A 13,306-nucleotide genomic window follows, 5' to 3' on the forward strand; every position below is an offset into this window, starting at 1 on the left:
TATAACCCTACAACCTGATTGTCACGTGTACAAGTCACTAATCTATTACTCTCTCTGTCCCTAATTACTTGTCCACTTTTTTTTTTAGTTGTCCCTATTTACTTGTCCATTTGACAAATTAAGAAAGGACAAAAACCTTTTCTCTATTATACCCTCAATTTATTACTTTGAAAAATGTAGAACTTCTTGAAAATCTTAAATTTTTAATTCATCCACTTCATAATTAATAGGGGTAAAATGGTAAACTCACTATATCAATTATTGTTTTCTTAATAAGTGTGTTAATTCAAAAGTGGACAAGTACAAAGCATAAACATAAAGGAAGAAGATGGCCCACCGGGATGACAAACAGTTATTTCTCAAAGTCCTTCGTCAAGACGTAATTAGATTATAGATATAGAGGATAGAAAATGAGTACTCCATTTATCCCAATCAGACCTCCTCAAACTACAACCTGCACAAAAATCAGCATAACCTAACAGTTTATACAATACACGGTTCACAAGGCTTAACAATCATAGTCCGACAATTACAATTCAACAACCAACAAATATCAAATATGTCAATCACAAGTATCAAATAGATCAGTCACAATTATCAAGTAGATCAGTCTGAAGTATCAAATGCATCAAATCACAATAGTCAAACTCTTATCAGAACCATTTCCCTTCAACACCATTATCACTAATCGGAACTATTTCCCTTCGGCTTTTTATTATATTACTAGCCGGAACCATTTTCCTTCGACTTTATATCATATCACTAATCGGAACCATTCCCTTCGATTTTATATCATTGAACTAGCCGGAACCATTTCCCTTCAGTTTCATATCATCACATGTCTCATCACGATGCAAAAAAATCTATGCAAATTCCAATAAGCCAGTTCCACAACAGCCAATGTTAACATATTCAAAATCTACAAAGAAAAAATAAGGGATAAGGGCCTGAAAAATACCTCAACTTTGGTTGGATTTGCTGTTGCGCTACTAAACTTTCATGAGGACTTATTACCTCTCTAGACTATTTAATACCGTATTTTTTACCCCTTGAACTATTTAATTGTGTATTTTAAAGGTATATATGTGCCCACGTGGACACATTACTATTTATAATTTTGCATTATTTTTTATGTCCATGTGGGCAAATATATATGCTTAAAATACGGTATTAAATAGTCTAGGGAGGTAGTAGATCCTCATGAAAGTTTAGTATCACAACAGTAAATTCGACCAAAGTTGGGGTATTTTTCATACCCTTGTCCCAAAAAACAAAAAGAATAAAAATTTATATTAGTTTTAATAAATAAAGGAAAAAACCATATAATTAGGCATACTTCACTGTCATATATATTATTATCACTTATACTTCTAAAATATTACGTATCTTATTATTAATTAAGAGTTTCCTACCATATATTTTTGTTATCAGATACACAAAAATAGAGAGAGAGGCGAGCAAGTTGGTATATTCCTTATAAAGTAATGTTTATTTTGATAATAATAATTTAAAGTTAAAATTGATAAACGAATCTAAGAATAACAATGTTTCAAGAAAAAAATTACACGAAAGTTATATTATCAATTGAAAAAATATTTTATACTTATTGTGTTGCACGTTGAAAATGTTAATACCTACTCTTTGGTTTTGTGAGCAAATCCTTCATATATTGTTGTGCAAGTTGAATATAATCTCTCTTTTTTTTTGGAGTGATGTATGTATTAAAGTTTAATTAATTTGAATTCGCATTATGTAAATCAATTACCGAAAGGCTCTTTATATATAATTGCATATGTTAAAAAATAATTAAATTTTGAGAAAATGCATAAGTACCCCCAGCCTATGCCCAAAATCCCTGAGACACACCTAACTTTTACTAAGGTCCTATTACCCCCCCCCCCTCGAACTTATTTTTTAATTAATTTTTTACCATTTTTCGACCTACGTGACAATATAAACCAGGTTGAAAGTTTTGTTCAACACGCGTTGGCCCCACTTTTTCAACTATCATATCCGTTTGAGGGATTTCTGTAATTATAAACCTAGTTATATATTATCATATTTGTTGTAGTGAATACAACAACATATAGCCCACCAACAATACAATAATTATCAAATCACAAGTATCAAATAGATCAGTCACAATTATCAAGTAGATCAGTCTGAAGTATCAAATGCATCAAATCACAATAGTCAAACTCTTGTCAGAACCATTTTCCTTTAACACCATTATCACTAGCCGAAACTATTTCCCTTCAACTTTATATTATATTACTAGCCGGAACCATTTTCCTTCGACTTTATATCATATCATTAGCCGGAACCATATTGATCACTTCGATTTTATATCATTGAACTAGCCGGAACCATTTCCCTCCAACTTTATATCATCACATGTCTCATCACAATGCAAAAAAAATCAATGCAAATTCCAATATGCCAGTTCCACAGCAGCCAATGTTAACATATTCAAAATCTATAAAGAAAAAACAAAAGGAATAAAAATTTATATTAATTTTAATAAATAAAAGAAAAAATCATAGAATTAGGCATACTTCATTGTCATATATATTATTATTACTTATAATTCTAAAATATTATATATCTTATCATTAATTAAGAGTTACGTTTCCTACCATATATTTTTATTACTAGATACACAAAAATAGAGAGAGACGAGCAAGTTGGTATATTCCTTATAAAGTAATGTTTATTTTGATAATAATAATTTAAAGTTAAAATTGATAAACGAATCTAAGAATAACAATGTTTCAAGAAAAATATTACATGAAAGTTATATTATCAATTGAATAAATTTTTTATACTTACTGTGTTGCACGTTGAATATGTTAATGCCTACTCTTTGGTTTTGCGAGCAAATCCAGAATATATTGCTCTGCAAGTTGAATATAATCTCTCTTTTTTTTTTTTTTTTGAGTGATGTATGTATTAAAGTTTAATTAATTTGAATTTGTATTATGTGAATTGATTATTGAAAGAAGGGAAAGACTATCTATCTAATATATAAGTTGTTGAATCGCCTTAATTACATAATTATTACTTCCTATGTTTCATATTAGTTGATTATTATACTAAAAATAGTTGTCTCATATTAGTTGTTCATCTACTAAATCAAGAAAATATTAATTAATTATTTTCTATATTACTCTTGCAATTAATTTTTTTTAACGTGTTCACATATGTTTGTAAAATTCTCAAGAAGTTTTTAAAGAGGTGAGTTAGTAAAATTATCTTCTTATTTATGATTTCTTAAGCACCGTACAAAATAAAAAAATGAATACACGAAGGGAGTATCTTTTAACATAAATCCCTTAATTTAAATTTCTGACTCCACCACCAAATACATCCACCATAATATATCATCAAAACCTAGAAAAAAAATCGGTCACTATTTTATTTTATTTTATTTTTTCCAAATTCTAGTCTTGATTCACCGATGTTTATAATTGGTTGATAGCAAAATCAATAGAAGGACGTATTGCTTGGAAAACAGTGTAATAAGTAGCTTGACTTGGGTGGACTGCATCCCAAAACATATGATTTGAAGGATTATTGCATACAATTGATTTTGGATTGCAAAGAATTGATGCTTCAATAAGTCCACTTCCACAACATCCCATGGTAACTTCACTAAATCCTACAAAATATTAAATAATTTTTACACCATCAGATTAAATAATAAAATCTTGTTTACCATAAGTAGAATTAATAACTAAAAAAATTAAAGTCGATAACTTGCTAAAACAAGTTAAATTACATGATAGACTTTCTTTGTATTTTAAAAATGTATTTAATATGAAGAAAATGTTTTACCTGAAAAATTCCTAGAATATATTTTCCTAAAATAAAATGATTTTCTTACATTTATTTGCTAAAATGTTGACTAAATAAACATAAGAATATTATTTCAAAAACATTTATATATAAGAAGCGAGGGGTGAAGGAGGATGAGGGGTAGGAGTGAGTTGGGAGTGGAGGCGGGGGTGGAGGCAAATGGAAAATTGGGGGTATGACAACACAATTAGTATGAAATGCTACTTACGATACTTATTTTATCTATTTTTGTTAGAAAAGTTATTTTTCTAATTTAAAAGACCTGGTTTTCAGAAATTTTTGACCAATAAAAATTGAAAAATAAAACATATATCAAGCCCACCCTAAGGTGTATCTAAGTAAAATCCAAAAATGGAAAATTAGTTAATTGGGTTGCTCACCATATTTAATTGGATTTTGTATCATGTCATTTATTGGATCATAGATATCGACGTAGAATAATTTTGTGCCATGAATTTCCATAGTCTTTAATAAACGTTGAAGAAGCGAGTTGTACTCTCTTGCAACGGCGGAGTACGATTCAATACATCGACGGGGTTGAAGTGCGTCACCGGAATCTATCGTGATGACTATCGGTAAGCACCCGAAAGGTGGAACTCCGGCGACGCCGATCACTCTAGCTCCTTCGTTCATCAAACCCTAGAACAATTAACATAAAGTTTTATGTATACAAAATATTAATATCAAACACATTAAATTGATACATATACCATTTGGATTTTAAAAAAAAAAAAAAAAAAGCCATATCTAATAGAAATTCAGGCAGACAATTTTAGTAGTTCAGTTGGTTGATTACGCGAAGAATCGATTCTCTATCATGTAATCCCTTCCCAATTTTCCTCTTTTTTCTTACCTCCTATAGAATTTTTTATTTTTAAAAATTCAAGCACCTAATTGGACCATGTATGTTGTCCAGTTATCAATGAAATAAATTGAAAATAATAAGATCTTATGTTTAAATTTTAGTGAGGACAAAAGATGTTACATAAATTTTTTTCTCATTTGTTTGAGTTTTAGTGGGCAAAATCATCATGTACTTGATCGTTAAAGATAGAAGATATTCTGTAAAATTAATTGAGATGCACAACATGTTACTAAAGAAGAATTAATATGTATTCATTATATATATATATATATAAAAAAAATTTGGTTGTCTCCAAATAATTGTAGTAATTACGTTACCACACCTAACTCATCCCTTCCCCACTTCATAAATCATCATAAATGTTTTGCCTCCAAATTATTATAATATATATTTATATCATTTCCAAAAGTCCTATAAAAGCACTTCACCTCTATCAAAGTATAAATATAAAAATATATGTCTACGGTCAGATTTTTTGTAACGGTCAATCATCTATAATAATATTTTCCGATATGAATAAAAGAATCAATTTTCCATATAATAACATATAACGCCATTTTATTATAATGACCAGAAAATATCTACCTAACAGACGTCATAATTATAGGTAAAAAGAACACCATATAATGGTATATTTTGTTGAAACAATCTTAAAGTTAAAAAAAAACTACTTTGATCATGTGATAGTCATTTTCTATAGTACTTAACATTTTATTATAATAAAGACATAATAGATAAACAAACCCTTAATTTAGCTTCGGCAGATAATTATATGCCTTTTAATTTTGAGTGTGCATAAGTAAGCGCTTAAACTTGTATAAAATTGAACAAGTAGACATACGTGTCCTACATGACGACATAATACACGTAGGGCGTCACGTAGGACATAAAATTGTCAGGTAGGGTGTCATATAGGACGAATGCGTCTAGTTGTTCAATTTTATTCAAGTTTAAGTGTCTACTTGTGCACACTCAAAGTTAAAAGTCATAGTTATCAATTGACACCAAATTAAGGGTCATGTTTATATATTATGTCTATAATAAATTATGTTGTAGTATATATTTTTTATAACAACTGAAAAATATTGAAACAGTTGTTATAAAAATATTAGTCCTACATATCTTTTCACATTTATATAAGAATCACATGGCTATAATTTAATACTATGTGATAGATACTTACTTGGATAAATTGTTGGACCATTTGCATCAAGAATTGTTGATATTGAGAGACATTATAATATTTTTGTCTTCTAAATGGGGTGTTATAATAATTTACAACAAAGTCATTTGTCCCAGCACTTATTATAAATGCTGCTTTGCTTATTAATAATTTTGTCTTTTCTTTTCCAATTGAATTTTCAAGTTTTCTTTTGTATTCTTTAAAATATTCCAGCTGTTTTTCCATTGTAATTACATCCTGCAATAATAATAATCAATATCAAATCACAATCTTGTCAATAATCAACAATTAATTACTATAGATTGAACCTATCCAATTTCTATAGTATGATGATTGATTGTTCACACCTTACCATCTAGTTATACCTACCATTTCTCTTCTTGGTTTAATATCAGTAGTTTATCGTACGATAATATTCAAATCGTTATGTTTAATTTTTTTTGAAAAATTAAATGACTACCCTTCCACAAAAATAAAGTTGGAACATGATATGAAACCCTAAGTCTATATCTAATTACATCATTACTAGAAAAGGAAAGCTTTCTAAAAAATAAATGGGTTTTTTTTGTTTATTTTTTGATATTTTATAAGTAAACAGAAAATATATAAAAACGAATTTACATATGTCTCGAGCATTTACATATAATTTAGATAAATACTATAAAAACAAATATTATTGAGATCAGGATCGGAGTGAGGGACGACTAGAGGGTGTTAGTATAAGAGACTATCAACGTACAATTTTTTATTTATAGAACTTGTTTTTTCTTACTACTTTTACGATTAATAGAGAAGTCATTTTCTTGATTCATAAACTTATATACTTTTATATTTTTGAAATTAAAGGTAATGCAGATAGTACAAGTTTCGTTGTTGGGAATAATTTACTTATATAGAAAAGAAGTCAATGCAACTCATGTGTCAGATTATAACAGAGTACTTGTTCTTCTTTTAAAATAAATTTTGCAAGATTGCAATAATTTTTAAATTAATTAAATGCACCTAATAAATTACTATAAAGTTAATTATTTGTAATTTTCCCCATTATGTTACAATTACACTAGTCTATAATGATTTATTTAAGAAAAGTCAATTAATATCCTTTCCTCGAAATCTCGAATCACTATAATGAATATTTTGATAATATCGCTAGTTTCGATAAATAAATGAGAGAGACGTACAACTAATTGAGCAGTAAGAGGGTCAAAGCCAGAGCTACCAGAGGCAAAACTAACTCCGGTCATGAGTTCGTCCAAGCTAAGACTTGGGTCCAAATAGGGTGGCACGAAATCTTTGATTCCCACATACGAAGCTGTTACAAAAATTTATAACATTATTTAAGTTATATACATTGACAGTTTACATATTTTTTTAAAAAATACTATACCGATTAGATAGCATTGAAAAACACTAAAACCTCTATATGTTGGTGATTTCTTTTTAGGTGGCACTTAAAAATCAACGATATCTTCTTGTTTTCAAAAATAATTTTACTTTAAACTTTCAATTATATCCTTAATAACATGATTTATCGTTACACAAATAACTATATCCTATTAATTTTCTCAAACCACAAAATTTTAAAATATTCCTTTTTTTTCTTAAATTTCATGTTCGATAAGTCAAACATCAATATGTGAAATGAAAATGTAGATCATAATACATGTTAAATGACATGATAGAGCAAAAAAATACATTTTAATGTACGGCTAGCCAGATTTTCCTATAACAACATTTTCATTATAATGACTACGTTTTCTATGAAAGTATTTCCCCATGTTATATATGTACATGAATAATAATATGTACACGTTGCTATCATAAAAATATTTGACTGTATATACGTACCTAAGTAATCTGTGACGAGACGGCCATTAGTGAACCTTCCGGTGGGAACGTGGTTCGCGAAATCGCGACCGTACGGCGGAAAATCGCACTTTGCGATGGTGTTTATGTAGTTGTTGTTGCCGGAATCAACCGTGGAATCTCCGAACACAAAAACAGCTGAAACTGTATTGTTGAATGGCCTTTGCAACTTTTTATAATTATTATTATTATTATTATTATTTAGTAATGTTCGACCTTGAATTTTATTTTGGAAAATAATAATGAGAAGAATGGGCAAAAAGAGAATAAACTTACAAGGAAAAATCATTGTGGAAGAATAATAATTGGGAGAGAAAAAAATGTTAGAAAAATTTAGTATGAGTTTTTTTGGTCTATTATAATGTGTTGTATATATAATGGGGAAAAATATATATATGGTGTGTGTAGGTACTATTAATAATAGCAGTGGACCTCTATATAAATTTAAAATAATTTTTTTAGGGTCCTTCTCTTTGATTATCAAGGATTTCAAAGATTTTTCGTACGATACTTAATTCCGAAATTAATTCTATACATATGACCAATAATGAAAAAAATCAATGATATAGCGAAATGGTGATAGGCAATATGAGTTAGCCACAGACAATCGATTATAGGATTAATTTTTTTCTTGAAAAGTAAGAAATTTCGCATATTTTGATCAATTCAAGATGAAAAATGGAATTGATCACTTATAAGGGAACAAAACTGAGCAAAAAGATCTCGATTCAAAATAAATTTATAAAATATTAATAGCTCTTTAGAATCTACTTCAGCGTTTGATTGAACATAATTTCAATCGGATCATTCTAACTTGTGTCCCTAATTTGAAATGATGTTTAATTTTTATCCTTCAAATATGTGATCTTTTATTTCGACCACAAATTTTAAAATTCGTTCTTATTTCCAACTGATCAAATATAGGTCCACTTCCATTATTAATAATACAACAAAAAATATTTATGCTCAACACATAAAAATAATCTCAAAAGTAGCTCATGAATTCTTCAACTGTTTTTTTTCTTTCCATTATTATTCTGACTCAAAAGTAGCTTTTGTGGTTCGATCCTTTTTTGAAGGGGCGAATCGAGTAATTTTTACATATATTTTATATTTATATTGAGAAATCGATTAATATATAAGAAATATTTGTTGTACGTGGTTTGATTTCATTTAGGCACATATGGAAAAAAAAAATTGTTTTTAAATTTAAAATTATTGAGAACTCATAAACTTCAAATCATGAATCCACTTATGCTTCTCTGGACTCCGCGCATAGAGGAACTTAATGCACCGATCCACGGTATTTTAATTATATATATTTTTTATAATAAAAAATATAATTGTATCCCCTTATACGTGGTATATCTTGTGTGGTTATGGCAAAATTCTTTAGTGGAAGATTCCAAGAATGTGTTAAAATATAATATCAATCAAAATCATTCCACTTGTCCATCACTTTGTTATAAAGGTTTCAAGCTATCGAATTTTTTTGGCACACCTTCGCGCAGTCGAGACCTTATATCAAGTCGGTCGAATTGTAATATATAAACATGTTTTTTAAATTTGGTTTTAGCTGATAATTATGTCTTCTAGTTTTGAGTGTATAGAAATTAACACTTAAATTGATTTGCATGGCAATTCACGTGAAATGCACTCGACTTGATTTGTATGTCTACTTATTCATTTTTATACAAATTTAAATGCCTATTTTATACACACCAAAAATTTAAAAAAACATAAATCTCAGTCGAAATCGAATTAAATTAAAAATTTCCTTTGTGGTCAACTAGTACAAACATTATTATATAAGGATTTGATTCCATAGATTTTATTTATCATTGGGTAGCACACAAATGCAATTATTTGAACAATAATTTAAAAGGTCCAAATATACTTTTACATGACTTCCATTATTACCACGAACAATTAGTTGGACTTTTTCAATTATATTCAATGGTGTATTTGAAATCGAAAATAATACCGGAGACTTTTATGAGTTGATAGATTTACGAAAACATATACTCCCTCTGTCCCTAATTACTTGTTCATTTTGACAAATCAAGAAATGACAAATTATTTTTACCTATTATACCCTCAATTAATTACTTTGAAAAAGGTAGAACTTCTTGCAAATTTTAAGTTTTTAATTCATCAACTTCATAATTAATAGGGGTAAAATGGTAACTCACTATGTCAATAATTATTTTCTTAATAGGTATGTCAATTCAAAAGTAGACAAGTAATTAAGGACAAAGGGAGTATAAAAATATATTACAAATGTTAGGGGTATTTTTTAATCCCTTTTTTGACAACGTATATACATTGATAATGTGAAGAATTATAACATTATCAATATATTTAAATTTATTGTAGTAAGTAATTTTGCTTATTTTTCAAACTATTTGTGATTCCATTTGTTATTTATGAAATGGTATCAACTATCAATATTCATCTTTTATGTGATTTCGTAGTGCAATTTTATTTTTATTTTTTTTATATAGTCACTCAAGCAGGTTGAAATATATATTATTATTATAATAGTAGAAATGGAATCATTTTGTTTTGATATTTTAAGCAAATTCCTATAATTTAATTAATAAGCCTAAGTTACAAAAGTCATTTCTAGGAGTATTTTATTTTAAAAAGATCGATGTATTTGTTAAAAAGTTCAATTCAAATTCAAATAGGGAAAATTAGCAAACTAGTCAAAAAAAACCTAACTTAATTAGTAAAAACCTCCATACTTTATAAATATTAGTAAAAATGTCAAAATATCATTATTTTAGAAAAGATTGTGTATCCTAATTTACTTCCTATTTTATTTCACCTTAATTACACATTTTTCAATTAATTCTCTCTCATATGTTTTAAAAAAAGTGAATATTTTCTCTCTCATATTTTCATCTTCCAACTCTTCTCCATTTCAAAGTTTGTCTCTCTCTGTTCCTTTTTGTTGGTTTGTTTTTTTCTTTCAGAAATTGGAAAATATATTTGATAAAGATATTCACACAATCCCTTTGATTAAGATATGCATATAAGATTTGTTTTATGATTTTTTTTTAAATCGTTCAAAATTGTTGTCTGTAGTTGAAATCACGTTTAGGGTTTGATAAACTCCAAATCACTTTTCACTGGCAGAATTTAAGAGAATTACTAGAGGTATCCAACTTAATCAACAATTTTCTAGAGATTTCCCATCATTTAATCTACGTATTACTCAAGAAATAGCGGATATTGTAGGATCCGCTGCTAAAATGATGGAAGAGACGATCAAAATATTGTTGTGGATATTTTGTTAGTTTTGATAAAATACCACATATTTGGAATCACCCTTTTCTAGGTATGTACATTGGTATGTATTCAGTAAATTAAGGATATTTTTATACTTTAGATAGTGATGATATTTCAGATTGTATTAATGAATTATTATTGGATGGTTTTGTATTCATCATGGTATATTTGTTGTACTTGTGTTGTGTGATTTTATAAGTTACTGTACTTGTAGGTTTTTGTATTCACTATGCTATGTATATCATTTTCCAGTTATGGACATTGTAAGAGTGTTGTTTGTATCCAATTAAGTAAAGATACATATTAACTTATACATTTGTATTCCTTTAAAACAAATAGTGTTGATATTTCAGATTGTATTCACTCCTTATTATTTGATTGTTTTGTATTCATTATGGCATATTTGTTTGTGATTGTGTTATGAGCTTTACAAGTTACTGTATTTACATGTGTTTGTATTCATTATGCTATGTGTATCATTTTCTAGTTATGGACATTGCAAGAGTGTTGTTTGTATCCAGTCAAGTTAAGATACATATTAACTTTATACATTTGTATTCATTTTAAATCAGTATAGCATATTTGGTGTATTCATTATATCATAATAATTATTGTATCTGTCTGGTGTGGATTATAAGTTACATTATGGTATAAATTTGTATTTATATGACGTGGTTTCTAAGATATAATGTAGTTCAATAAACAGAAAACAAATAACAAATAAATAAACGAAAATACAGTACAATTGTCGTAAAAAATTGTACCCGCTCCAATTTGTTTTTCGTAGGGATACGATTTGATTCGAAAAATTAAAAGCAAACAGCCAATGAAAAAAACATGTCTTCAAACAATCCATTATTATTTTCGTATTCAACAAGCAAAAAAATTCAACGAATCCACCAAAACTAATTATTCATACGTTGTTCATAATACATACAATTTACAATGAAAATAGATACAATTTACAATTACGTATAAAATTTATATTAAAACTATAATCAATTAGAAGCAGATTAACGATGAAGCAATTAACTAATATATGGTCCAATTTGTATTCCACCAATTTTATCGAACTTCCAGCAGAAAAATCCATCTCCAAAGCTGTTTGTCAACAAATTTTTTTTGTCTTATTTCGTTCAAATCTATCTTACCAAACTGGAAAAAAAAAGATTTTAATCAAAATAAATTGATCAGAGATTGAATATTTTCAATTGAATCTTGAATATCGATAATGAGAAAATTGATCAACAATGGGGTCGCCGATGAAGTATTCAGTTTAGATTTTCGTAACTGATGAGACTTTTAAGGGATTGTTCCTTTTTAAAATTATCTTTTCCCCTAAATTTCTCCTTTCTGCTATTTAACAATTGTATTCTTTCAATTAAAACAAATAATAAAAACTTGAATAAGATACATAATAAACTATTTTTGACATTTTTACTAAATATTGAAAGTGTTGACAATGGATCCTATTAAATGTTAAAATATTGACATTTTGAAAAATTTCCCAAATAATCAATTCTGATGTTGTTTGTGCAAGAGTAACTAGAGAACTTCAAATTGCAATAAAAAAGTTGTCAACTAAGAAAGACCGGAATTCCATGTGAGCCGGGATGAATTAACCAAAAAAAATACCCTCCTCAATTTTCTTAGAAATTCCCAAAAATTACTTGATCATTTATCGAATCTATCTAATTAGATGAAGAATGAACCAATTATGGTTTTTTTTTTTTATCTATGAATTGGAAATTAAAAATGTCCAGGGACGAAAGTGAGGGAATATCTACAATAACTAGATTTAATCACATTAATTTGAAGGAATTTGTAGTTTTATTAATCAAGAATTGACGAAAGAACTTTGTAACAACAATTACTTCACATCATGTATAGTCTCACAGGTAAATTATGAAAGAGAATAATATGTACGCAATTTTTACTCCTCCTTTGTGAAGGCAAAAAGGTTGTATGAAAAAACTTCACAAATGTCCAAAAATTGAAGATACAAACCAATAAATTATATTTTATACAAAAATCAAACTACAAATTAGTGAGTACCTAATTTGTAGTACAAATAAATAAGGTAGGTACAAAAAATTGAAAACAACCACCAATTTGTAGTGTGGTGGTTATATGTGTGTATATATATATTTATAGGGGCATTGACCCACAAGCAAAAATAATTACTTTAAAGGACTTTAAGGCCAATGACAGCTCAATAGGACATTTCCACTTCTCTACACTAT

The 13,306-nt window shown here is 27.8% G+C and overlaps 1 protein-coding gene across 1 annotated transcript; it reads right to left on the reverse strand.

Annotated features, from left to right (window-relative positions):
• Positions 1-3,454: 3,454 nt before the first annotated feature.
• On the reverse strand, positions 3,455-8,090 carry LOC125810054 (GDSL esterase/lipase At5g45960-like). The gene is made up of 5 exons (XM_049489569.1): positions 7,752-8,090; positions 7,085-7,215; positions 5,904-6,140; positions 4,236-4,494; positions 3,455-3,658 (listed from the first exon to the last, which is right to left on the reverse strand). Exons 1-5 carry the CDS (start codon positions 8,056-8,058, stop codon positions 3,462-3,464), a joined length of 1,131 nt encoding a protein of 376 aa, XP_049345526.1. The 5' UTR covers positions 8,059-8,090; the 3' UTR covers positions 3,455-3,461.
• Positions 8,091-13,306: the final 5,216 nt, after the last annotated feature.

This window comes from Solanum verrucosum, unplaced genomic scaffold (assembly GCF_900185275.1).
Source record: "Solanum verrucosum unplaced genomic scaffold, falcon-dt-bn FXZP01000281.1, whole genome shotgun sequence".
Taxonomy (NCBI): domain Eukaryota; kingdom Viridiplantae; phylum Streptophyta; class Magnoliopsida; order Solanales; family Solanaceae; genus Solanum; species Solanum verrucosum.

What these genes read in the sequence shown, in the direction of transcription:
- LOC125810054 (XM_049489569.1), bottom strand. Translation starts at nt 8,058, where the DNA reads ATGATTTTTCCTTGTAAGTTTATTCTCTTTTTGCCCATTCTTCTCATT. An exon ending in CTCTTACTGCTCAATTAGTT is followed by an intron (nt 6,141 to 7,084) that starts GTACGTCTCTCT and finishes TTATTATTGCAG; the next exon opens with GATGTAATTACAATGGAAAA. An exon ending in ACAAAATCCAATTAAATATG is followed by an intron (nt 3,659 to 4,235) that starts GTGAGCAACCCA and finishes AATATTTTGTAG; the next exon opens with GATTTAGTGAAGTTACCATG.